General features: G+C 42.2%; 1 protein-coding gene across 3 annotated transcripts in view; it reads right to left on the bottom strand.

The window, feature by feature from the left end:
* Positions 1–405: 405 nt before the first annotated feature.
* The window catches only part of ATN1 (atrophin 1), a 60,296-nt gene continuing 33,024 nt past the window's right edge, over positions 406–27,677 (bottom strand). For all 3 annotated transcript variants that reach the window (XM_060762600.2, XM_060762598.2, XM_060762599.2), the window contains exons 2-10: positions 20,703–20,914; positions 18,432–18,569; positions 16,009–16,122; positions 13,648–15,656; positions 11,715–11,937; positions 10,024–10,741; positions 5,422–5,565; positions 4,146–4,326; positions 406–1,333 (exon numbers count right to left, since the gene is read on the bottom strand). In XM_060762600.2, coding sequence (XP_060618583.2) covers positions 1,300–1,333; positions 4,146–4,326; positions 5,422–5,565; positions 10,024–10,741; positions 11,715–11,937; positions 13,648–15,656; positions 16,009–16,122; positions 18,432–18,569; positions 20,703–20,780 — 3,639 coding nt within the window. In that variant the 5' untranslated portion in view covers positions 20,781–20,914 and the 3' untranslated portion in view covers positions 406–1,299. The remainder of the gene's footprint in view (positions 1,334–4,145; positions 4,327–5,421; positions 5,566–10,023; positions 10,742–11,714; positions 11,938–13,647; positions 15,657–16,008; positions 16,123–18,431; positions 18,570–20,702; positions 20,915–27,677) is intronic.

Below are 27,677 nucleotides of genomic sequence, written 5' to 3'. Positions count from 1 at the left end.
TCATCGTCTTTCTTTGAAAATGTCTATTCACTTCATTCAATGAGGTGCGAGAATAGGCAAAAAAAGGTTATATGTCACATCTGCACAAACAAGCCAAAGAAGTGCAGAACAGAACCAAAAGAAGCTGATATTACTGGGTTTCTTCTGCCCAATTCCCAAAACACATCAGAAAGGACTGGACTGCAACAGCAACAGAGAAAGTCAAAGCACCTCTGGGTCTACCCAAGAGCAACTGAATCTGTCTCCAGGGATGCCTTGCTCCATTTCCATTGTAATCCGAATAAGCACATCCTCTGGGTGTGCACAGAATGAACACAACACATTTCAAAAACGCTTTATGTTGCAATTGTGTGATTTTTTTTACCTTTAAGACCTGCATTTATATATAAATAGAATGTAGGAAAATTGGTATATAGGGAGATTCTTCTCCCATAGTTGGGTATCTTTTAATGTTCTTATGTAAATATATAGGAGGACAGATCAAGATATACAACCGTGAGATTAGACACACACACGGGGAGATCAAGGAATCACAAATTGCTACGCAAAACTGCCACGTCTAACGGGGTGTGCATGAATACATCAATTGGAATGGGTGAAGAAGAAAGGGGCAGCTGCCACTGCGGAACGTCCCACCATGCCTTGCACCACTTGGCCACGCTCACCTCTCCTTGCCAATGGGACGGAAGGGAAAAGGAGAGCTGTCATCTTTGAAACAGTCCCACAAGGTTCTCCTGCACCAACAAGGCATGGATATAAAAAAGGCAGCGGCCCCTGGAGATACTCACATGGTGCTATGCACCTATGGACTTGGATCAGTCTCTCGAGGTTTGAGGAAGAACTTGGCAATGCCGTCAAGAAAAGTCCCATGATGCACTTTTCCTCCAGGTTATTTTTGTCCATCAGGATTTGGAAAGGGGTGTTTTTTTAGTTCCATCATGTTTTGAGTTCCTGCTGATTAGCTATATGTGCCCAAGGATCTGGGGTGGGATAAGGGCACAGGAAAGGCAGCGCATGGGGTGGTTATACCGTCACTTACTAAATACAAGGGGAGGATGAGCCATTTGTCTAAAGTTCCCACTGGTGCTTTACACCCACTTGTCCTTCCTTTTCGCCACCCTCCCCCCACCCCTTCCAGACAGCAGTTGTTCTGATTCCTGCATTCTTCTGTTGACAGAAACGAGGGGTTGTGTCACTGTGCAGCTTCCCTCTGGCCCAGGATTTGGTTGGTTGATCTTCCTCTCAAAGAAGAAGCAGCAGCTAAAGGGTAATGAAGTCATCATGAGAAATGAAATCCATCTAAAGGGGCTTGTCACTTTCTTTTTTCAGGTGGCTGGAGGGAAGAAATAAACAAGTTAAACACAAGGTGGGCACAATGGTTTTTAATGCACATGTGACAAACTCAAGGCCAACGGACCAAATCCAGCTCTCCGGGTCATGCTGGACTATAATTCCTGTATTCTTCATCACTAAGACCTGATGTGAGTTGTGGTAGAGTAACATCTGTAAGGCTGCACTTTGTTGTCTTTAGACAGGATAGTGGGGTTGTGGATATGATGCCTGACTTTAAAATGCCCTTTAACCTTTCCCCAAACTTAGAGCCACAAGTGCTGTTAGGCTGCAATGCATAGTATCCCCAGTCCGCATGACGGATAATCAAAAGAGATGGGAGTTACTGTTCAATAACATCTGGGGACCCAAATTGGGGAAAAACTAAATAGTAGCTATATGATCTATGCACCTTGTTTGCACATCACCCCCCCCCCCCCCCCCCGCAAGTATGATGCTTGTTTTACTATTGTTATAATGTTGTTTTCATATTTTATATGCTGCTTTTAACTGTATGTGTTTGGGCTTGGCCCCATGTAAGCTGCCCTGAGTCCCTTCAGGGAGATGGGGGTGGAGTATAAAAAATAAAGTTATTAGTTCCGACCATTATGTGAAACTATTATAATTGGCTCTCTGTATCTACAGATTTTCCCTCCATGGATTCAAAGGACCTTTGAAGGTAACCATAAGGCTGATGTGACCCTTTATAAAAATGAGTTTGACACCCATGATTTAATGAAACACGAATTTGTATAGTTTTGAAAACTAATGGCATAATATTAAGAGTTATTTTCATATGAAATTGCTTAGCAGTCTTTTCAGGTGGCTGAGTGCTCAAGGAACCTCGGGACTGTACAATTATGATCTGTGCTGGAGAAGGAAAACCTACCTGGCACTTAGCAAAACATACAAAAGCCACAGTAACCCCTATTTTGGTTCATGTCCGACTCTGGGGGTTGGTGCTCGTTTTCCATTTCTAAGCCAAAAAGCCGGCGTTGTCCGTAGACGCCTCCTAGGTCATGTGGCCAAGATGACTGCATGGAGCACCGTTACCTTCTCACTGAAGCGGTACCTATCAATCTACTCACATTTTCATGTTTTCAAACTGCTAGGTTGGCAGAAGCTAGGGCTAACAGCGGGAGCTCACCCCACTCCCGGATTCAAACTGCTGACCTTTTGGTCAGCAAGTTCAGCAGCTCAGCGATTTAACCCACCGCGCCTCTGGTATGCTGCCCTACTTGGACCATAAATGCAATGACCACTGCCAGGCTTAACTGTACCCAGTCTTAGCTCTTTCATCATTAATAGCAACTGTTATTATTATTACTACTATTATTATAATATTTATTTATATCCTGCTTTATCTCCCCAAAGGGGACTCAAAGCGGCTTAACATAAAAGCATCAGCATACCCATTTCAAATATACAAACATTAAAACAGCATTAAATATAAATAGTATTTTTAAATCCTAGTTAAAAATAATTAAAACAAATTCGAAGTTAAAAACCACAGCACCCCCGAATTGATTCTTAAACACCTTCATGTTTAAAGGCCTGCCTAAATAAAGATTTTAGCCTGCCGCCGGAAGGACAGCAAGGAGGGGGCCATTCTGGCTCTCCTGGGCAGGGAGTTCCAGTGTTGAGGGGCAGCCACAGAGAAGGCCCTCTCTCTCGTTCCCACCAACGGAGATTGAGATGGAGGTGGGACAGAGAGAAGGGCCTCTCCTGAAGATCTCAGGACCCGGCAGGTTTGTATAAGGGGATGTGAATGCCAACTGTCAGCAACCGTCACCCAATAAGCAGCCTTGCTGAGAGAGAGACGGAGACTGAGAGCAGATACCAAAACCAAAAAGACCCTGTCCCTAGCAGCCACCTCCCTAACTTGTGAAGAAGAGCCTTTCAGGCTTATTTTAAGTTCACATAATGAAAGACAGCTCTGCAAACACAAGCCCATTTAGGGCTTTAAAGGACAAAAACAGTTCCCTGAGCTGGGTCCAGAAGCAAACTAGAAGCCAACAAGGTCACAGAAAGTTGATACAATCAAGGAAAATCAGCGCCCACTTACAGCTGGACAATCCCTTTCTGCACACTTTCAAAGTAGTCATAGTGCCCTGTTATGGGTTTCTTCCTTTAGGACAGTAGTTCTCAACCTGTGGGTCACCAAGTGTTTTGGCTTACAACTCCCAGAAATCCCAGTCAGTTGACCAGCTGTTAGGATTTCTGGGAGATGAAGGTCAAAACACCCACAGGCTGAGAACCACTGCTTTAGGAGGAGTTAAATCTGATTACATATACTGTAAATAGCCAGTAGTTATCAGATGGGACTCTCTCTCCAAAAAAATACTGTGTTCTTGGAAACAGTGCTACAATGTTTTCCAAGGAATACTGTCCACTTTAGTTCTGTCAAGTAGTTCCAGGACACGGTACAGCTGTCATGGACAAACTCTGGCCCTCCAGGTGTTTTGGACTTCAACTCCCACAATTCCTTACAGCCTATCAGCCAAAGTTTACCCATGCCTGCTGTAGAGGCTGCAGTCCTCTGACATAGTTCATACATGTAACACATCACATGGTCTGGAATGCATCCCACAGTCCTGCGCATCCTACAGAGACTAATAATGGTGAGATCAGATCTCTCCAGGAAGTTTGTCACCATTCTTGATCACAAACCGCCCTGATAAACACCCAGGGAACCCCAAGACTATCCAGAGCACTTATTTTCTTTCCTCGTATATTTAAGCAATCTGAAAACGTGCATACTTTCTTCCCTGCAACACCACACAGGGGTCCTTTCCACCCCTCAATGAGAAGCACACCTGTAGTAATCCTCCTGGGTGGGGAGTGGCACGCCATGCAGAGGGTGATGGGCATGCAGCCACTGCTGCTGCTCCAGGGCCAGACGCTGCAGCTCTGCTGACTGGGCATGCATGGCTTGGAGCTGGTGTGCTGCTGACATTGGTGTAGAGAGCGAGCCAGGCAGGTCTCTGTAGGGGGCAGCTGCAGCCAAAGGAGAAGAAAAGAAAGACAACAACAGCAAGTAATCACAACCGATTTGTACAAGGGGCTGCAGTCAGCTAAAGAGGTCAGACATTGATGGGGAGCTGCAGGGTTCCTGTACCCTGAACAGAGGAGGGAATCCTATCTGTGGGAAGATCAGAACGAGGAGGAAGGAGGGGGACTGCAAAAACTCCATCTTCATCCTAAGGGTAATAGACAAAGATGCTCTGCCACTGTCCTCCATGCATCTCACCTACACTTGCCCCTTTCCTTTAGAGTACACAAAGCATACCCCAATACCTCAACCCAGACCTGAAGATGTCTAACTGGCTTTCTTCTGATTGGCAGTTGTCTGCCATCAGGCCTGATAACACAAACAGACTTAAAATGTTGAACTAACTTGCTTCAATGCACATATTTAATTAAATAAATTGTTGTGTGCTTCTCAAAATGATCTCCAGTGTTTTTACCCTCTTACTAAACAACTGAATGAAAAATGCTGCCTGAAGTTTCCCCCTGCTTTTACTCCTTAGTTCAAAGCAGATAATCTGGATTTTATATGGCAATGTACAAGGTGCCTTATTACAATGCAAAAACAGAGCCAATATGTTATAATGGTTTGAGTATGGGAGTAGGACTCTGGGATACCAGGATTTGAACCCTCACTTACCCATGAAAACTCACTAGGTAATCTTGGGTAAGTTACATTCTCTCAGCCTCAGAGGAAATCCTTTGTGAACAACTCTTGCCAAGAAAGCCTCACAACAGGCTCACCTTAAGATTACCATAAATGGAAAATCATTTGAAGATACATAAGGGGAAAAAATCAAAGGAAAAAATCTTACTTTAGAAATAGTTTAATTTTTTCTAAACAACTTTGCCTCTCACTTTGCTTCCCATCCAGGTCCTTATGTAATGCATTATTGCTTTGCTGTTCTGCACCTGGACTCCCTTCCACTTCCCTACTTTTCCTATCTATTTTCCTAGTCCGAATCTCAAACTAACAATTTCCTTCTCTTTGGCCATTACCTTCAATGACCCCAAATCCTGACAAACCCTTTCTTCTTAGCCTATGCACCACACCGCATTTCTTACCAAAAAGCTGGTGGCGCAGCACCTCATTTTCATGGAGTGGGTGAGGAAGGAGTGGATTAGGGATGGTACCAGCTGGGTAGGGTATCCGGGTGAGATGAGACCCAGTAGCCAGTGGATCAATAAGAGGGTGAACAGCGGCAGAAGCTGCAGAAAGTAGAAATTAAAGTTAACTTTTGAAATGAGACAAAGAACAGATTTTTTTAAAAAATTGCTGCAGAGCCTCTAACATGTTTGAGCAAACATTTCTCCTGATTTTTAAAAAAGTTTGTTATCTGTATGTTTTACATCAATGCAACAAGGAGTCTCAAAGCAATTTAGATAATGATATAGCCGAACTACAAAATTTAATATAAGCATCAGCCATGGGAGGTGGTTATCAGAAATCAAAGAATGTTCAGAAATCCAAAATCTTCAACCACACCATCAAGAAAAAAAAAGATAGTAGACAATTTCCTGCTTGTTCGGTACTCACTGAAATGGCTTTAGGGAGCAAAATGTAAGTTCATTGTTCAGTAAATAACTTTACAAGGATTTCTTGAAAAGGTCACAGTACACACAGATACAGAACATCTAGGACCCAGTACAGAAGTAAATAATGAATGCACCTACTCAAGCTGAGACAAACTATTCAATAGCTTTGGGAAAGTCCTTGCCTGGTGCTTTAAAGATTATAAAGGTTAGCACTGTGGGAGCTTTCCTGGGAAGAGTTTGCCATACACTGTGGGTGGGGCTGGGCAGTGAGGTAGCACAGAAAAGGGCCATTCTTTCAGTGCCATCCTCGCAACATCTGCAAATCTGCTTTACATCAAGGTCTCAGATGTCAAGCAGATTTGTCAGAGAAAAAGCAGTCCTTGAGATTAGGAAAGGCTTTGTGCCACTTTTAAGTTGTCCACTCTTATGACAACCCCATGAATTTCATAGGGTTTTCTCACGCAATGGATAATCAGGTAGTTTTGCCAGTTCCATCCTCTGAAATATGGCCATCAGGACCTGGCATTCAATAGCAGTTTCTCATCCAGGTCCTACTTTGAGCTGATTCTGCATAGTTTCCAAGACCAACCAGGATCTAGTGTCTTTAGGGCAGTGGTTCTGAAACTTTGGTTCTCCAGGTCTTTGGGACTTAAGCTCCCATAATTCCTAACAGCTGGTAAACTGCCTGGAATTTTTGGGAGTTGAAATCCAAAACACCTGGAGGACCAAAGTTTGGAAACAGCTGTAGGATGTTGGGCCTCTCATGAAAGGCTAGCTACATAAACCCTAGAAACTTGAGTTGGGCTTGGAAATGAACTGCTTATCATCCCTAGCTAATAAAAGTGGGCAAAAGGTATACTGCACCACGAGGGCCACTTCTGCTCCAAGTACTATAAAGCAGTGTTCCCCATCTGAAAGTCATATTTTTATGGTACCACAGAATCACAGAATTGGAAGGAACCATAAGAACCACCACCGTTTTAATTTGTTGAGGGATAAAAGAGTATCACAATCAATCTCTCAGCACTGAGTAACAAAGATAGTTTCAGTAACAAAAATGTGATGCCCTGATTGAAATTCACAAAGAAAACCTCTGCCATTCAAGTGTGCCTACAACACACTGATGAGAACCTGTTTAAGAACCTTGTCCATACATTTATCTGGTATTTGCCAAGACTTCTTAATCCAGGGAGAGTGTATTCAGAGATCTTACTGACACCTCTTTCAGGCAACTTTCTACAGCTCTCTACTGGAAGGGAGTATCAATAACTTTCTTTCTGTGGACCATACAAACTAAAACGTGTTCAATAAAACTTGGCTGGGCAGGGCTCTGGACATTTTTGAGACTGCCACTACAGCAGAATCAGATTTCTGGAAGATGCTATCAATTTCATCCTGAAAACATTTTGCAAAGACATCCCGGTGGGCTACCAAGTATTCCACAATCATAATCCTTTAAGGCAACACATAAAAAGCCACTTCACAAAGGTATATCTTGAGATTTTCTTGGCAGCTGCTCACAGTCTGTAGGATACTCCTATTCAGGTAGCCATGGAGCAATTGATTGGTCATGGTCACTAAAGAATAAGAACGCATAAAAATGCTATAAGAAATTGTTCATTTTACTAATGTATATGCCTCTTTCTTCAAGAGTGGGGCTAGAGGCAGCTTACAAAAGGATTCAGCTATAAGGAACAAAAGTTTAAAACACAGCTAAAATTTTCCCCTGAAAAAGGGATGCACACCTCTAGGGTTAAAATACCTCTGTGTGCACAACTCCAAGTCTGCAACTTTGAATTGAATGCAGGCAATCCATGTTGTGATAACATGATCACATGTTTGCAGAGGGGAACTTGTGTATGAGTAAGATACAAATAGGATTCTGACAGTATTTCTTGATGAAAAATCTGGTGAACAACTATGTCTGATTTATTTAAATGCAGAATGCATTTTTTCTCCTCACCTCAACAGATTTTTTTACCGTGACCTGATGGAATGGGTTGGGGGTGGTACAAAATTGCCCAGAAAGACAAAAAAGAGACATGAACTTCAACTAATCAGAATTCAATTTTTAATTTGCAATCTGACCCATAATGAGTTAACTATTGACAGAATAATGAGTTAATTAATTAATTACATCATTTCTGACTAACTCCTTGTCAATCTTGATTGCAAATCAAGCTAAAGGTCATCCACAGCAAAACAATCTTGACTGCAAATCAAGATTGTAATGGAGTTAAAAATCACCAAGTTAACGGGGTTCATATCTGCAGGACCAGATGAACTGCATCCCATTTTTGGGAAATATTGGAGGACGGGTGAGGTATCCCATTATCCCTTTCTTCAAAAAAGCAAAAAAGATCTCGGAAAGTACGAACTAGTCAGGTTGACCTCAGTACCGAGATTTTTTTTAGAAAGGATACTTTGCCAGCAAGTGACAATGCAATGATCCAGAGGAGTCAATGTGGGCTTGTCAAGAACAAAACCTGCTACACTCACCTTCTATCTTTTTCTGATGGAGTTACTAGTTTAATAGATGGTGGAAATGCCATGGATGGTATTTAGCTGGATTTTATCAAAGTGTTTAATAAGGTCTCCCATGATATTTTGATTAGCAAAGTGGTTAAATATGGAATAGACAGAATCACTGTCAGATTGATCCATAATTGGTTGAAGATCCGTGCCCAGAGTTATAATCAACAGCTGAACTTCAAACTGGAATGAGATATTTAATATTTTTTATCAATGACTTAAATGTTGGAATGGAGGAAGCCCTTTATTAAGTTTGAAGATGACCCAAAACTGGGAAGAGTGGCTAACACACTGGAAGACCGAAGCAGAATTCTAAAGGATCTTTATAAACAAGAATACTGAGCAGAAAATACTAAAATGAAATTCAGAAGAGAGAAATGCAAACTTCTGCATTTAGGCCACAAAACCTAAATACACGGCTTAGAAGTACTACACATGAAAAGGACCTTGAAATTATTATTGATCATAAACTGAATATGAAACAGCAGTGTAATGCTTCAGCAAAGCTACTGAATGCAACTTTAATCTGCATTAATAGAATCGTAATTTCTAAGACAAAGCAAGCAACAGTCCCAAACTATTCTGTGGCCAGAACTCATAAGGTGTACTGTGTTCAGTTCTGTGCATCACATTTTAAGAAGGATCTAGACATGCAAGCAGATTCAGACAAGGACAACAAGGATGTTAAGAAGCATAGAGAACAAAACATATAAGATGATAGGTATATTCATTTGGTGAAGAGAAGACTAAGAGGGGGCATGATTGAACTCTTTAAATACCCCAGGGGCTGCTCAAGACAGGAAGGGGCAGGCTTGTTCTCTGCTATCCCAAACAGTAGGACCAATTCCAATGGTTTAAAATGACAGCAGGGAACATTAGAAGGAAATTCTTGACAATAAGAAACAATTGTCTAGAGCAGTGTTTCTCAACCTGTGGGTCTCCAGGTGTTTTGGCCTTCAACTCCCAGAAATCCTAACAGTTGGTAAACTGGCTGGGATTTCTGAGAGTTGTAGGCCAAGACATCTGGGGACCCACAAGTTGAGAACCACTGGTCTAGAGAGCTGGTGGACTCTCCATCTCTGGACATCTTCAAAAGGTGGCTGGACAGTTCCCTGCTGGGGCTGCTTTAGTTAGAGATCCTGCATTAAGTGGCATTGATAGCAAATGAGGTCACTTCGAATGCTATGATTCCACGATTCCAGTTAACTACATAATTAATAAATGCATCAATATTAATTACACAATTATACTAATAATTACCGTAATTAACACTTCCAACCCAGTAGGAGCAGTAGAGGCTTGCCTGTTGTTGAAATACTAAATCCTTATTTGAAAAGTACCACAACAGCAAGAGGTGTGTTTTCAACTATTGAAAGCTTCTCTTTGTGCAAAATCTGCCTGTATTTAGTATAGCGTTGTGAGTGGTCCTCCACTGGATCTCTCCCTGACACACTGGCTTCCTTTGCCATTCACTCTCTGTCATACACACACATGCTCAAAAACAGACCCAGTCTTAAGTACTACAGCTCTAGCATTTTCACTTTAACAAGAATGAAGCTAGAAAAGTGCAGGGGTTCCAGAGTACTATTTGCTCCTCACCTGCATGGATGGCGTCCTGCTGGTGGAGGTGGAGGTGCGAGTGGATATGGGAGTGCTGGTGATGGTGAGGAGTCACGTTGAGCATCTGCAGCCGAGCCAAAGGGTCATTGCTCAGAGCAGCCACTCTCTCAGCATGCTGCCGCTCGGCCGCTAAGCGCTCAGCATAGGACATGTCAGGGCGCAAGGCTGGGCCGGCAGCCAGCGCTAGCCGCTCCCTCTCCAGGTGGCCCAGCCCTGGATGAAAGGGGAAGGCAGGGTGCAGACCAGGGCCTGCCTGCAGAGCCAGTCCCCCGTGACGTGGGAAAGGATCCATGGCAGCGCCAGGGACAGCGTGGAGTTGCTCCAACTCAGCTGGCTTCACCTCAAATCCAGGCTTAAGGCGCTCCCGCAGGTCTCGGTCCCTAAGGTCTCGCTCACGGGCCTCTCGCTCTCTCAGCTCCCTCTCCCGTGTGGCTGGGTCACTGCTGTAGATGGCTGGCATGTTGTAACCCAGCAGTCCTGGGTCAACAGCACCCAGCGGCACATAGAAGGGGTGGTTGCGGTTGCTGGGAGACATCACATGGGGCCGGGCATACTCGCTGAGGGTACGAAGAGCCGGGGTGTCAGGGCCCAGATATGGTGGGACAGTAGCCACAGCACTGCCCTGCTCAAAGGAAGGGCGGTGAGGGACGGGGCCAAGAGATGGGCATTCCACCGCTCGCCCTTCTTGTGCCACCTTCTGCAAAAGAGCCAAGAGAGGAGAGGGATTCAGTGAGGGCATCTGAACACCAACATACACAAGAAAAACCACTTCATCCCAGGACAGGGCCTGAGTTAATGGGGTCCAGAACTTACTCCCATTTGACAGAAGCGCTTCCACATGCCTGGCAGAGATAATTGTTTAAACTACTTTAGTTAAGCTTTTAAACAACCAGGAACTGTATGGGAGGTTCTGATAATTAAGGGTACATCTACACTATAGACAACACTTTACATGTCATGGTTCCATGCTATGGAGTCCTGGGAGTTGTAGTGTGGTAAGGCATTAGCCCTCTTTGGCAGAGAAGACAAAAGACTTTATAAAAAATGCAATTCCCATAATTCCATCGTATTGAGCCAGGGCAGCTGAAGGGACAGCAAATTGCATTATTTCTACAGCGTAGATGCACTCTAAGGGCCATAGCTGGTTAATCACCAGCACAAATAGATAGCTAGCTAATCACCAGCACAAATAGATCACACCAATCAAAGTTCAAAGCCCGGGTCAGGGTGAGCACCCAACCTTCAGTCCAGCTCACTGTCCACCTAAGCAGTTCAGAAACAGCTGTGAGCTGTGAATGGAGAAATTAGGTACTGCTTAAGCAGGAGGTACTTTGCGGCACCATAAAAACAAAGTAACCGAAAATGCCGGCAATCAAGGAAAGGAGGAAACATGTGATCAAGGGCTCTTTGTCATAAAGGATGGAGCAACTGCACCCCTCTCTGGCTGGAATTGAGCACAACCTCCAGGACACTGAAGTTGGGAAAAATGCCAACATGCACCTCTATCTGCTGTCTGTCCTGTCTGTTTAATGGCATTGAATGTTTGTCGTGTATGTGTGTGATCTGCTCTGAGTCCCCTTTGGGGTGAGAAAGGCAAAATATAAATGTTGTAAATAATAAATAAATAAATAAATAAATAAATAAATAAATAAGGCACCTCTGGTACTTACCACACTTCTTTCCAATTCTCTTTCTTTCTCCCTCTCCCGCTCCTTTTCTCGTTCTCTCTCTCTTTCACGCTCCTTCTCTTCCCGGGCTTTCTGTTCTGCTTCTCTGCGCACTTTCTCTATCAGGTCTGCCCGTTTCTTGGCAAGTTTTGAACCATCCAAGGGCACAAAGTAGAGATCAGTCCGTGAGCATGAGTTGAAGCCACGATCCAGATGTTTGTTGAACCTGGGAAAATAAGAACTAAGACATGAGTTTCTAAATAAAGTGTAAAGATCAGCAAAAGAACAGAAGTGATAACAGGCATACAACTGTAGCCTTGCTCCTAATACACAAGTAATCATACTTCAAATCTACAGCATGTAATTGCGGTGTGTTCTGGATCTGATATTTTTACTGGAAATCCACCAAACAGAACTTAATGCAAAATAAATACATCTGTTGTTGTTGTTGTTGTTGTTATATTTATTTATATCCCGCTCTATCTCTCTCAAAGGAGACTCAAAGCAGGTAGAATTTAAGCATTCTGAAACCACACATTTGTTTTAAGCATCACAACTGATTGGCACCTACAACAAATTCCACCCTGGTGACCAAAATATTTTTTTCATTTCAACAGTGCCATCTGGAGATTACTTTCTCCCTCTTTCTGCTCTACAACCCTTCTTCAAAGATATAAGGAAAAATGTAAATGCTATTCTACCCAAAATATAGGTATTATTTTAGTCACTAATAGAATTTCCCATTACTTTCCAGCATTCTAGTCAATGACTGCAAAAGTTCTGAGGGAAATGGCATGCACCAAGCAATTATGCAACAACATTAATCCAGGTTGTTGAATAAGCCACATAGGGAGGCCTATAAGAGATCTGGGCCCTCAAAGATATTCAGGGCTATTTTGTAATTTTCTTTTAAGTTTTAATTAAATTAAAACTATGTTTCTACTGTCTTTTGATTAACAAAGATATAAGGAAAAATGTAAATGCTATTCTACCCAAAATATAGGTATTATTTTAGTCACTAATAGAATTTCCCATTACTTTCCAGCATTCTAGTCAATGACTGCAAAAGTTCTGAGGGAAATGGCATGCACCAAGCAATTATTTTTACCTTACATAAAACCTTTAGCAAAAACTTACTTTTTAGGGATATTGCTGCCACAAAATTGCTGTCCATGAGCAAAGACGTGATATATCTTTGCACCCATGAGTGAATAAAACATCCCGCCCCCTGTATATGTGCGTGTGTGTGTGTGCGTGTATACACATAGACACACAAAGACAAAGCTATTTTTTTTCAGGAAGCTTAATTATTTTTCTCTGTGGACTGGTCCATGCTCCCACAGAATCATATCCAAACTGTGGATTCAGGAACAATCTCCATATCTAAGCAAGACAAAATCTCTGCCTCTGCCCAGGCTCTGTATGATGCAGTGTGATAGCACTGAATGAGTATAGGAGCAAACAAAAGCTCAAGGTGAAGGAGGACTCAAAACTCCTGTTGATGGCATGACCCTGTGCTTCCTAAGTATGACACAAAGGTGCAAAACAGGCAGCATACCTGGCTTGGGAAAACTGAAACATACCGCTGTTTGGCAATCAGCGAAAGATAAAAAAGGAGCCTCCACTTACTAAGGGGAAAGGAGAACAAGAGTATCTACTTTCACAGCGGGCCACAATAAAAAATCATATATACTGCAATTTTCTCAATATAAAATGTACCATGAGCAACCCATACTACCACCTACGTTTGTTGGTAACAGCAGCAATGACGAGCATTCCACAAGCTTCTGTGTGTGACTGGTGGGACAAGCTCAGGATAGTGAGACAGGCTTGATGCCACTGCTTTTTTCTCCCTTGTCCTGTGTCCTTAGCATCTCCATGCGCACTCCTTTAGGCTGCCCACCCTTCCCCTGCCCACCCATCTCTCTTTTCTCACCTGGCTGACTGGCTGGCATGACTTGGTACATCCACCACTTTGGGGGCCGGCGAAGGACTCCGGACTGGGGGCATTGGGCTTTCTGGGGGCTCATACTCCTCAGCAGGCTCTTGCTTGATCTGTGCGGCAGTGAGGGGCAGTGGAGGCAAAGGTGGGGGAGGAGGGGCAGCCATGCTGCCAGAGGTCGATGGGCCAAGCGGGGTTGGTGAGGGAGCCTTGTAGCCACTGGCCACTGGGGAAGAAGTGAGGCGATATCCTGGCGGTGTGGCTGCTCGGAATGAGGATGTGGAGGAGGAGGGCGGGGAGCCAGGCTTGTAGGGGGTGGGGGGCTGGAAGCTGGGAGAAGGTGAAGCTGTTCGCTTTCCGTAGGAGGCGACAGCAGGGGGACCCACTGGAGGGGAGACTGTCTTGTAGGGGGCTGTAGAGGAGGAGGAAGCCATTGTAGTAATTACAGTGGAGAGGGTAACAGAAGCAGAAGTGACTGGGGGCCCAGCCCCATGTGCAGGTGAAGGGGGAGGGGGAGGAGGAAAGGCATAGGTGGCACTGTTTTGCCCTTGTGGGTGGCTGCAGACCCCAGGATATGGTCCTTGAGAGGAGGAAGAGGAGGAAGAGGAGGAGGAGGAAGAAGAGGAAGAGGAGGAAGAAGCTGAAGGGGCCTGGCTGTAAGTGGAATGACCGTGGGGTGGGTATAGTCGAAGCCCATAGGCAGCATGGGAAGGATGGTGTGGGCCCTGTTCCAGTGGTTGGGAATAGCCTCCAGATGCCTGGGGTGTGGCAGATGCAGCTGCAGCAGCAGATGCAGCTGCTGTGGGAGGGAGCCCGGTGCTGTTGCCATGGTTGTGATGGTGTTGCTGCTGTTGCTGGTGGTGAATGGCTTGACCAGGAAAGGGGGGAGGAGGAGGAGGGGGAGGGGGAGGAGGGTGAGAACTGGAGTTCCCTGTGGGGCGACTATAAGGTGGAGGGCCCTGGCTCCACACAGGCTGCGAAGGCATAGAGGGCTGCGTGTATTTGGGCGGCTGGCTGGAGACGGAGAGGCTGCTGGGCGGAGGAAAGGAGTGGCCATAAGATGAGTTGTAACTGGGCAATGCCTGGGAAGGGGGAGGGAGGGTGTACTGAGCGGAACAGCTGGGTGGGGGTGGCGGGGGAGGCGGGGCATAGGGGTAGCGGGAAGGGATAGGGGACTTATCCTGCCCCATCCCATGAGGTGATGGAAGGTGCCCACTCATCACTGGCCCCACCATACCAGGAGAGTTGGCACTGGCCGCCATATTATTAAGGGGGCGGAGAGCTGGTGGGGGAGGCAAGTTGGATAACACATGTGGGAAAGTGGCAGCTGATGGAGGAGGTATGGATGGAGAATTGTTTGGAGTTGTTTTCTGAGGGGGCAAGCCGCCGGCCACAGAGGCGAGGGATATCGGTGTTGTCGGGGGCGGGTTGTGCTTGGTGCTGAGTGACTGCTCACGGCCACCTGGCACAGGAAGCCCTGCTCCTGCACCCACAGCTTTGGGCCCCATCTGGACCACATTAGCATTAGGGTAGAGGGAAGCATGGGTACTGGAGGAGGAAGACGAGGAGGAGGAAGAGGAGGAAGAGGAGGGGGAGGAGGAAGAGTTGGTGGAGGGAGGGGGAGCTGCTGGTGGGGCTTGGGCTTGGAAAATCCTTGAGGCCTGGGCTTCAAGCTGAGACTGGTAGCCACTTGCTGGGCCCTGAGGATGAACGTCCCCTGGTATGCCAAAGCTTGGTTCTGGAGGACGGGCCAGGCCCTCTGTCAGGGGAGCAGGGGAGGGACTCTGAGGGAAAAGTGGGGGGTGATGGTAAGAGCGAGATGGCCCTTGTGAAAGCACAGAGGAGGAGTCAGAATCATTCTCCACACTCCCAGGACTGTAGACACTGGGGGAGGTGCTCCTGTTATCCTGGTCAATGTCACGGGGGTCACTGCTTGTCTCATCGTTGAAGCTATGGCCATCTAGACTGTCCACATCTGAGGGAGATTGAGGTCTTGGCAGCTCCTGTTTGGAAGAAACAGTAAGTAGACAGCCTTTCAGCAACATGGGAACAACCCCCCCTCCACCACCCTTAGAGGAAAGCCCTGGAACTATGACGAAAAGCAACCCCAGGATTGCCAGGGATCAGAGGGCCACTTTCTTTGTAGAAGAACCCTCAATGGCCATGCTGATTTGACAATGTCCCCAAGTGAAGCCATAATCAGAACACAGCTTGGGAGCATAGCTGAGCATCATGCTAGACGAGAATAGAAAAGACAGGGAAAATGTCAAGAGGTGCATGATGGGCAGAGGAGGGGAGGGGACAACAAATCTGAACAGATTTGGGGGAGAAGGAGCATGGCCATGAAAAACCCACCTCTGTTTTAGTTTTCTTTGGGGCATTGGTGTCCTCGCCTTCACTCTCTGAAATTTCTTCTGGTCGGCTTTGTTTGCTTCCTTTAGGGGCCATTGATTCTTCCACACGACCTTTCTACAAGGCACAGAAAGGAAGACAGATGTCAAGAAGAGGTAGTTAATCAGAGTCCTGTCTAATCAGTTTTCCATCATATTCTTGTCAAGTGAAATGTAAGATAATTAAAGCTTGGGAAAGAATCATAGAATTGAAAGCAGCCTCATGAGCTATCAAGTCCTATTCCCTGCTCAATGCAAGATCTTCAATCAAAGCATCCCCAGGAGAGAGCAGTCCAGCCCATCTTTTAAGATATCAAGGTAGAAGGCGAGCCCACCACTTCTCTGGGCAATTGCTGAACTGCTCTCACAGTCAAGAAGTTCCTTCTAATATCCAACTGAAATCTACTGTCATGTAACTTCAAAACATTAAACCTGGTCTTACCCTCTGGGACAGCGGAGAACAAGCCTACCCTATCTTCTCTGGGACAGCCCTTGGGATTTTGACAGAGTGCAATCTTGTGACCCCTCAGTCTTCTCTTCACCATGTCCAGCTCCTTGAACCTTTCCTCATATGTTGTGTTCTCCATATCTCTTTTATCATTCTAGCTACCCCTTTTCTGAATTTGCTCCAACTTGTCCGGAATTGAGGCACCTAGATATGAACACTGTACTCTAGATGAGGTTGACCGGTGCAGAATATAGTGGGACTATTATTTGCTGGCTTAAATAACCCGAAGACACCAGATTCTGTTTGATCATGGAAGCTCAACAGAGTTAGGTCTGATTGGCACTTGGATGGGTGATTGTCAACCAATATAAGGTGCTGATACTATAATTATTTGTTTATTTTCCACATTTGTACCCCACCCTTCTCACCCCTTAGGGGACTCAGGGCGGCCTTACAACAGGCAACGATTTGATGCCAACACATATCAATCTGAAAATAAACAAATACAGTAAAATCCAAATAATTAAAAGATCAATTATTAAAACAACAGTTAAAACCACGCAAATTAAAATCATAGTCCCAGGCCTGTCCATATATCAATGAACAAAGGATTGGTTAATCACAGACGACGAAATTGGATTGCGATTACAATTAAGAGATGCATTGGATTGTTATTGGTGGCCCAATAATATTGTGTATTGTGTATGTGTTTTTATGCTTTTTAATGGAATATTGCTGCTTGTCGTTGTGTTGTAAACCGCGTTGAGTCGCCGATTTAGGCTGAGAAACGGCGGTATATAAGCACAGTAAAATCAATCACAATAATTTATTGTCAGTATTGCACTGCTACAATTATTATTTCAGAGGAAGGAACTGGCAAAACCACCTAATTGGCTAAGAAAACCCTGTAAAATTTATGAGGTTGCTGCACGTCGACAGGCCACTTGAAAGCACATTCACACAAACAAACCACCTATACGTTACTTCCCTTGACTTAGAAACTATGGTTCTATTAATGAATGCTAAAACAGCTTTTGCCTTCTTTGCTGTAGTATCACGTTTAACTTATGATCAACAAAAATCCCAAGGTCCTTTTCACATGTAGTATTCCTGAGCCAAGTATCCCTCATCCTATTTGAATTGTGGCCTACCCAGAAATGTAGTAGCAATTTCAGCTCAATTTTCTATTTATCGAGAACTTTTGGAATTCTGTTCCAATCTTCATTTATTAATTTCAACTGCCCTCAGTTAGCCCCTGTATTGTCATCAAGTAGTAAAATATGACTAGCTAGAATACAAAATAATGCTTTCCCACTCCCTACATGATTTCTGATTTCAGGCATCATCCAAATGATGAAGAAGCAAGAGCAGGTGGGGATAAACAGCATGAAAAATAGCTGCCTAAATAAACTGTATAATTGAATGTGAGTTTTAAAAACCAAAATAATTACTCTGAGATGCACAATCTACCCTTTTAGCAGTTTTCTCTGCCGCCTTGGAAAGGAGGGAAAGCAACTCCCCCCCCCCCCCCAAAGTTCCCAGAATATCATTTGAAGTTCTGGGTAACGGTGGTAGTACCACCTCCTGAAAGCTGGAAATTGCCTAAAACTGCCAGCTTTGAAATTTCCCCCCCTCTTATATTACTATATTGCCTAATTACCATAAATGTATGAGATCCCATCTGCTCTTGGATGCTAAGCAGGGTCAACCCTGATTAGTACTTGGATGAAAGAGTCCAATGAACAGCAGGTGCTGCAGACTCTGTTTCAGAGGAAGGAACGGGCAAAATGACTTTTGAATATTACTTAGTTAAGAAAACCTTGTAAAATTAATGGGGTTGCCATAAGTTAACTGGTGACTTCAAGGCACACACACATACATGCTATAATTTTTTTCACTGCCTCTGGAGGTGAAAGAATATTAGTGAACAAGTGAAATACCTTGGTAGTTTGTCGGGATTTCTCAGCTTTGCCATCACTGCTAGAGGTACTGACACCACCTGGAGAAGCTCGACCCCGTGTCCTGAGCTCCTCTCGGGGCCCTGGAGTCTCCTTCTTCCGACCACTCCGCATTGACATCTTCAGAGGAAGTAATTGCATACAAAATGATCAGTTTCAGTTTTTCTGCAACTTTTTTGTGCTTCTGCAACTATGATTCCTTTGTGTTGTTGAAGGCTCTCATGGCTGGAATCACTGGGTTGCTGTAAGTTTTTTGGGCTGTATGACCATATTCCAGGAGAGAATGCTTCTGGAACATGGCCATACACCCCGAAAAACTTACAGCAACTCTACGATTCCTCTCTCTCTCTCTCTCTCTCTCTCTCTCTCTATATATATATATATATAAAATCAAAATAATACAAACCCTATATGCTAATGTACAAACAAACAAACAAAAGAAAAAAAGGTAAAATGCTTTTTTCTAGGATAAAAGAAAACATATTACTACTGCTACATTCGATCATTAACTACATACAGTCTACATTAATTATCTAATCTAAGGACTTTGCGTTCTCTGTCTGGTGGTTATATTCTCTCAGTTGTCTGCACCCATTAAATGAAAAAGAACCAGTAATTCATCTTTTCCCCACAGCAATGGAGGTTTGACCCTATCTTTGCGGGAAGAACACAATGAATTGGCCACAGTCCTTCTTAAAGTCTCTCTCTAATTAAGACTAAAGATCTTAATTTTTCAAGTAGCAATATTTTTCCATGACTTGCAGCAGCATTATCCTGATCATCATCTCTAGAACCCTTCTTTTGATCTTTAATCTCTCCTTAATATAGTAAATTTATTTCTTCAAATTCACTTATTTTCATAAGCAAATCATCTTGTGTCGGAATCGTTGTGTCTTTCCATTTTTGAGCATAGATAATTCTTGCTGCCATTGTCATGTATAGTAATAACCTTCCATATTTTCTATCGAGTTGATCATCTAACATTCCAATCAGATAAGAGTTCAGGTTTCATTTCAAATTTAGCTTTATCAATTTCTACTAAAATCATATGTATTTGTGCCAGTATTTCTGGGCCCTTTCACACGACCTTTCCCCACATTTCCAACAACCACTAGAACTATTTTGTTCATATTAGCAATAATTTCTGATGTCAGAAACCATCTGTACAGCATCTTATACAAATTTTCTTTCAAGTCATTACTCAATGTAAATTTCAAAATCTTGGTCCAGAACCTTTTCCGTGATTCCATTTGTATTTGTGCCCATTTAACCATGCATTCTTTCACCTGTTCCTCCTCCATTTCAAATGTTAACAATTTGTACAACTTAGCAATTAAGTGGTAATCTCCAGAGTCTAAAACAATTTCAAGTTCAGGTTTATCAATTACAAAGCCAAATAAAACTTAATGAATGATGGGGTTTTCCATCAAGCTAAGGATAGTGGAATTTGTGGATGCAGAATCTGTGGATACAGAGGGCTACCTACCTGTATTTTAAAAGCTACCTCACTCTCTAAAGCAGTAGTTTTCAACCTGTGGGTCCCCAGGTGTTTTGGGCTATACTGTAACTCCCAGAAATCCCAGCTGGTAAACTGGCTGGGATTTCTGAGAGTTGAAGGCAAAACATCTGGAGACCCACGGGTTGAGAACCACTGCTCTAAAGCAATACTTCTTAAACTTTTCTGCTCAAGGCCACTTTTGGTACTAGAAATTTTTATGTGACCCCAGATACATAGGTATATAAAATAGGTATAAAAACTGAACATTTACTAGTTAGGGACATAGGACCCCCATGAAAGCGAAAAGGAAAGTGGTGGGTTTTTTTTCACCCAAGAGAACATCTCTCTAGAAATTTGTAGATTTTCTAGCATGAATCTGTGATCAATGTTTTCTGGAAGCAGTAGTTCACACTGCAGGACCTAGAGATTCTAAAGAGGTGTTTTCTGTAGAAATCTCTAGGTTCTTCAGCATGACTGGAGGCAGTGGACCACAGAGTCATACTGAAGGACCTAGAGATTTCTAGAAATAACATTTTTAATCAAATTCACAAAAATAAAATCTGAAAATGCAGAGCCACAACTATATTTACACCCTTCAAGCAAAACCTCAAATCCTCCAAAATCTTCTTTACAGATCTAGGCTTTTCTCCATTAGTGCTCAGCAACATATATGACATTTCTTGCAGGGCCACAGATGCCATCGGGCAGATCACTCTCCCACCCTTCCACCACCATTTTGAGCACATTTCACTTACAGAGTCTTTATTCTGTCGAGTCTTCATTCTTTTGGGTGTAGGGTCCCCATTCTCCTTTGTCCGGGTGGATGAAAACATTAACCTTTATACTTTCTTCCTCACTGCTATTTTTCCTTTGGAGACTGAGGTGCAAGCCTCAAGAAAAAAACTCCACTCTTCAGGAAAACGACAGGAGATCTTGGTCCAGGTATACTCTAGATTTTCTGCAATTTCTAAAACAAAATAAAAATGAATTAATAAGAATAACAAGAGGCTTGAAATCGATAGCAGGTGAATAAAAAAAATTTTTTTTTACTAAATCTCAGCTTAATTCAGTCAATCATTAATACTATTTCAAGCTAAACAAATTTCACGTTACAATCATGGCAATCTTGAAGTGTGACATATTCTTGTACAATGAAACTAGTCTACACTTTTTACACTTTATTCCACCTTTTTCAAAATTGGTAAAAACAATTTAAAATCCACTAAAAAATATCAATACAATAAACTATGCCTCCATTGCTTATTGCACTATGTAACATGATTTTTGTTTCTGGGTTATAAATAACATTTTCTAATTAGCCCTATCATAAAAACATGGGAAAAGTTTATTAAACTGCAAAAACTTTGTTTCTGCAGGAAAGCCTGCAACACATTTTGCTATAGTTTTTAATTGAATATCTCAGAGTCTCAACCAATTCCACATTGTTTGTGGCAGCCACACAAAAAAACGTTTTTGGAGGAGAACAACTACCTTCAAAGTAAATACCACATAATGAAACAGGAAATAACACTTTCAAACCAGGAGCAGATTTTTTTATCTTCAAATGTTTGCTACTGGTTTGCTACCAAGCACAATTCAAAGTGCTAGCTTTAGCCTATAAAACCCCAAACGGTTCTGGGCCAGCTTACCTGTCCAAACATATCTCTCCCTATGAACCATTTAGGAGTTTATGATCATCTGGAGAGGCCCTGCTCTAAGTCCTGCCTTCTTCACAGGCACAACTGGCGGGGACGAGAGACAGGGCCTTCTCAGTGGCAGCCCCTCAGGTGTGGAACTCCCTCCCTAGGGATATTAGATCAGCCCCTTCCCTCCTGACCTTCCGCAGAAAAGTGAAAACATGGCTTTTGAACAAGCCTTTGGGAACCTAGTGCAATAGATATGTGTTTATCTGTGAAATGGAATACTGGAACCACTTAGACAATGTTTTTGGACAGCGAGGTAATAGTTGTTTTATATATTTTAAACGTTTTAATGTATGTATTTTATAATTCTATTTTATATGTTTACTGTCATTTTTACATTGTTTTAATGGCATCAAATAGCTGCCTATGTTATAAAGCCGCCTTGAGTCACCTTTGGGTTCAAGAAATGAGGGGTAGAAATATCGTAAATAAATAAATAAATCTTGTCACATAATGTCACATAAAAATCCAACTAGTTTTAAAAATTCTGCATTTTCCAGCAACTGTCGAGCTGTGGATATTGTGGTTCCTGGATTCAGTTTGATCCGCAATCAGTGGATACTGTGTCACCACCCCCGCCCCAAATCGGTTCCTGGAAGGATTGTGTAGGCGCTGGGCAGCGTAACCCATTTGTTTTAATTCATTTCAAACTTGACAATAGTGTATGTGTAGAACCACCTCTTCTTTTTCTAACATTGAAAAATACATATAAGAAAAATTCCAACCAGCTTCATAAGAGAGATATCAACAGAGAGTTGTTAATGACCTTCTACACTGACCATTTAATGCGCTTTTAAACCTCAGCAACAACAAACTTTCACAAAGAACATGAAAAAAGCCCTTAATGCATATTGATACTCAATGGTTTATGAAATCACCAACTGGGCCCCAAACTGGTTCCAGCAGTCCTTATGAAATTATTTGCACAGTGAAAGAACTTTCTTCAATAACAGTTTAAAACTAAATTAATTGGTCAGTAGAGATGGCCCCAGAATGTCACAATGTTTATTCATTTCCTAGACAAAAACCGTCCAAAATTAAACTACTGGATTATTAATTCGAACTGTATTTCATTTTTATTATTGTTCAATATGGAAACCATACAATTAATTAAAAAAAAACAAAAACCAAGGATCACAATCCAATGCTGGATTCAGACTTTCCCACTATTTTTTAACCCGGGATGCAGCCACATTAAATGGCTTTCCCTGGTTTAAATCGGATCTGCCTGCATACATTTTGTAGATGCCCGTAAACTGATTCAATCCCACATTGACTTAAATGACCAGTGCAGATGTGCCCAGAGATGCCCATTCTCTTTATACAGGAGAACTGCGTACCAAATGGAACTCAAAGTCATAAATATTCCTAAGTATCTAGAAGAGAAAACTCCAGAGACATTTTAAACAGAAAACAATATTAATTCTTTCCCTTAAAAATGAATCCTGAACTGTAGTTTGAGGTCCACTAGTTGAGAGTAAGCGCCATGAAACTTACTGAGCGTCACCTCTGAATAGACACTCATAGCATTTCACTTGGGAGAAGCACCTAGAAACGTCTCTCTTCAATCGCCATCAAATAATGGTGGAACAGAGAGATCTTCAAAAACATAATGTCCGGCCAAACTCTTAAGGAAGAATGGCTTCTCTTGAAATACGTTCATCCCAATTCTCAGAAAGCTTTTTGAATTGTGCCAAGAACCTGATCTGTACCCAATGAAGCAATAAGGGAGTCACAATGCTTAAACACAGTACAGTGGCCCATAGTACATAGCACAGTATCCCAAAACAGGACATAACTAAGGCATGTACCACTATTTTCATAGTTGACATCTCCAGGAATTGGTGTCGTTGAATCACTACTATTATATGTCAAAAGCAGTCTTGTCCTCCACCAGAACCTGGATACCTATATATTTATATACTTTATTTTTATCCCACCTTTCAACCTGTAGGGAGTCAAGGTAGCAAACAATGTGACAACCCCTGGAAAAGAAAACCTGGTATCTTTAAGAGGATATAACTTTATCCAACACAAGTTGATTCCTCATTTCATGATCCCCAAAAAATCCAACACATACCACTGGCTATTAAAGTAACAGGGCAAAAGACCTAACACATTAAAAAAATATAAAATAGCTGTTCTGCAATACTACCATGGCCTGGTCACAAGAAAGAAAGAAAAAGATAAATATCCTAAAATCGTTTTGTAGGACTTCATTTCCCAAAAAGAATCAGAAGTATTACAGTGTGATGGAACGAATCAGACTGCATTTGAAGTCATAACGTAATATAGCGACCAAGCATTAATACACCTAGCACAAGAAGATTCATCTTCTCTGAAGCATTTTTCTCCTTTTGCCCGAAACAATGCATTCCACTGTACATCCTGAGAGGATGTGGTCTCATTTAATAGCAGAGGAAAAATGTCACATAACTTCAAGGGTTGGCTCTTGTTTCATCTCATGTTCTGTTAAGAGTGATGAAGGAACAAAATAGTACACAGCAAGAGAGCCTGTTTTGCCCCATAGACTAGCATTCTGTAGCATTACTGTTGTCAAGTGTTGTCAAGTTGGCTCTGACAGGCAGAAACCCTATGAACAAGATCTCCAATTCACGCTATCCTTAACTACTCTGCATAGGTCTTGTAGACTTACAGATATCTCTTCCATTTGAAATAAGGTCTTTTCCAACTGCCTTCTATCTTGCCAAACATTATTGTTTTTTCTAGGGAGTCATGTCTTCTCATGATATAGCCAAACCACAGTCCTGGTTTAGTCATCTTCACTTAGTCAGTGGTTCTCTACCTGTGGGTCCCCGAATGTTTTGGCCTACAACTCCCAGAAATCCCAGCCACTTTACCAGCTGTTAGGATTTCTGGGAGTTGAAGGCCAAAACATCTGGGGACCCACAGGTTGAGAACCATTGTAAGGCTTAGATCTTTTTAAGCAACTAAAATTAATCCAAAGCATATCTGAGAAATGGGAACTTTAAGAACTGCCTTTTTAAAAACCGCATCAAGTTGCAGTAATTATTGTGTATGCCTACACACTTTGAAAGTGTAAAAACTTTAAAAAACAAACAAAACAAAACAACTAAGCCGTGTCCCTGTTACATATGGAGTATGCCTTGTCTGAAATGCTTGTGTCAAAAGCATTCCATGTTTTGCATTTTTTGGGGATTTTGGAGTACTTGCATGTACATAATGAGATCTCTTGAAGATGAAACCAAAATCTAAACACAAATTTCATTTGTACTTCATATATACCTTGCACACACCGTCTGGGTAATTTTTATGCACAGTATGTTTAATACTTTTTTGCATGAAGCAACATTAGTGTACACTGAAACAAAGAGTTTCACAATCTCAGCCACTCATGTGGCCAATTTTGAACTATTTCATATTTTTGAATTACGTATAAGTTATACTCAATCTGTAATAATCAAGCTAGTCTGAAAATATGTCTGCTATTGTTTAAGAGCCATGAGCAAGGTGTTTTTCAAATACCCTACAGCATTTGTGGAAGATGAAATGGAGGACTATATAACCAAACTTCTGTAATGTAAAGAGATATTCTTAAAAAAAATCAAGATTACAATTATAATTTCAAGTAACAACTGTTTTCTAATCTTTTCTTTGTTTGCTCTTTGCTAATGTTGCCCTTGGGCAGAGCTTCCAAATGTTTCATGTTGGTGATACAGTTTTTAGATATACATAATTTTGCAACATAGTAATTCAGTTTTACAAGCAAACCGGAGGTTAAATCAACCCCTTACAAGAAATAGACACATTCATAAATTGTAATTAAAAATGTATGGGACATAACATCTTATGAAAACTTTTCATTTATATATTGTTTAAAATATATGATTTATAAGATAATAACATACAAATCCAAAATTATAACATTTCTCATTCAAGCAACACACCTACACACTGCAGCCGATACAGTAATGTGTCATAACAGATGTTTAGAAAACTCTGCTCTAGAACATACTGAGGAAGTAATAGAGCCACTATAAAAGAAGATTAGAGAAAATTGAGCAACTTTTTTCTTTTTCTGGAGAAAATGCGCCCTGGGAGGAGGGGGGAAATACTTTTTGAAAACTTTTTTCCTGAATTGTTTTTATTAAGCTCTAGAAAAATTATTGCATAACATTAATATAATGGGACAAACTAGGGCTAGAGAATACCAAAGTTTGTAAGAAATGAAGGTGTGTATGTATGCATATATATGGTCATCTCATTTGTGTATGTATGTGTGTGTGTATAAATGTCATCCTTAGGAGGATGGCAGCCCTGTCAGACCAACTGAGCCACAGAAAGTATCCAGGGTTAAGGGACAGGAAGGAGCTTCTTAGCTGGAAGAAATTTTGTTGGTATTTTGTCTTAGTCAGGATCCGTGTCCAGATAGCTAACAAACTACAAGCATAAAATTCTGTTCTCTTCATTTTTGATCTATTCAAAGGAAACGAAGGGTTCTTTTATAGTATAATGGTAACCCAACATCTCCTAGCTTAAAGCAAATGCTTGACAATGCTCTCTGTTCAGACTACTCCACATTCATCTGGAAAACCAGAAGCTTACGAGTCATGTTGTATGAGTGGTCTACTATGTTTGCTTTGGCATGTCACAAATTATGCATAATTGTACTAGCTGAAGTACCTCACTTCTTGTGCTGTTCTCTATCCATTCCTTTTCTCCTGATCATTCTAAACATTTACAACTCAAGTCCAAATACTTGATGCCAGTAAGGTACAATTTGTTCTTGTTCTGATGATACTTACAAAAAGGCAATCCCAACATTTTGTAAAGCATTTCATGGTTCATTTAACCTAAGGAAGTCAAAACGTCACCTATCTAGACCAGTAAAAAGAAATGTTGATGCACAACATGGGATGTTCTAAAGGAAGCCTTCCTTTCACTTATTAACATGGGACATAATCCAGAGAGAAGTCTCCCACATAAGCCCCTGTCAAAACAAAAAGGTGTCAGGCAGCTCTCATTCTGTTCAATGAGCAAAAGAATTTCTGACTGAACTGCATCCTGAATCAAGTAATACTGCCCTCTTTCTGGGGATAGAGGAACCAAGGCTCCTGGCTCACTGATAAGCCCATCTCTATCTGTGCCTTCAAGCTGCCTGCTGACTTATGGCAAACCCATGAATTTCAAAGGGCTTTCTTAGGCAAGGAATAATCAGAGATTTGACAGTTCTTTCCCTTGAAATATAGCCCACAGCACCTGGGATTCCTTCCCAATCTCCCAGTGAAAGTCTCTATTTGAGGGACAAGTCCTGTAGGATTCAATTGAAAGGGCTAAAAATCATCCATGATTGTTTTGTATTAGTGGGTTGTTGTAGGTTTTGTATTACTTGCACCATTGTTTGAAGGGAGCTTTCTATTCAATATTCCCTAAATTCAATATTCAATATTCCCTAAAAATTATGCCATGACTTCAAAGTTTTTAGTATGAAAACAGACAAACAACATCAGGAGATAAGGAATACAGCAGAAAGAAAAAGCAGAATTCCAGGAAGCATGCACATTTCAAAATGCAGAGGGGAAAAAACCTGTGTGCAGAGAATACTCCCTGTTATACGGATGAACACACAAACAGAAAGTGTGATATACTTCCTGCAGCTAGGGTTGCCAAGACTGTTCTTGTTTTGCATGGAATAGGAAAGCACTCAAGGCACTGGACCGGAAGGGATTTCTGGGGATACATGAATCTTTGGGAGGGGGGGGGGGGGAATCCTTTGCAGTGCTTCTTCCATGAGTCCACAGGATGATGGAAGTGTCGCATCTATGTACTGCGTCGAAATCACAGCCTGCACAGTATAAAGTACAACCACCATATCCGTGGTTCAAAGACACCCAACGGATACCAGAAACTGTGAATAACAACAAACTCTATATTTTGACTATTCTTGGGCTAAAAGCACATAGTAGAATTGCACCAGAGGACCTAGAGAGGCCCACATACACTTTGGGGGGGGGGGGCTGCATTTTTTGTAGTATACTTTGTGGG

This window comes from Anolis sagrei, chromosome 2, assembly GCF_037176765.1.
Source record: "Anolis sagrei isolate rAnoSag1 chromosome 2, rAnoSag1.mat, whole genome shotgun sequence".
Classification (NCBI taxonomy): domain Eukaryota; kingdom Metazoa; phylum Chordata; class Lepidosauria; order Squamata; family Dactyloidae; genus Anolis; species Anolis sagrei.
This window is presented reverse-complemented; position numbering and strand designations above follow the sequence as displayed.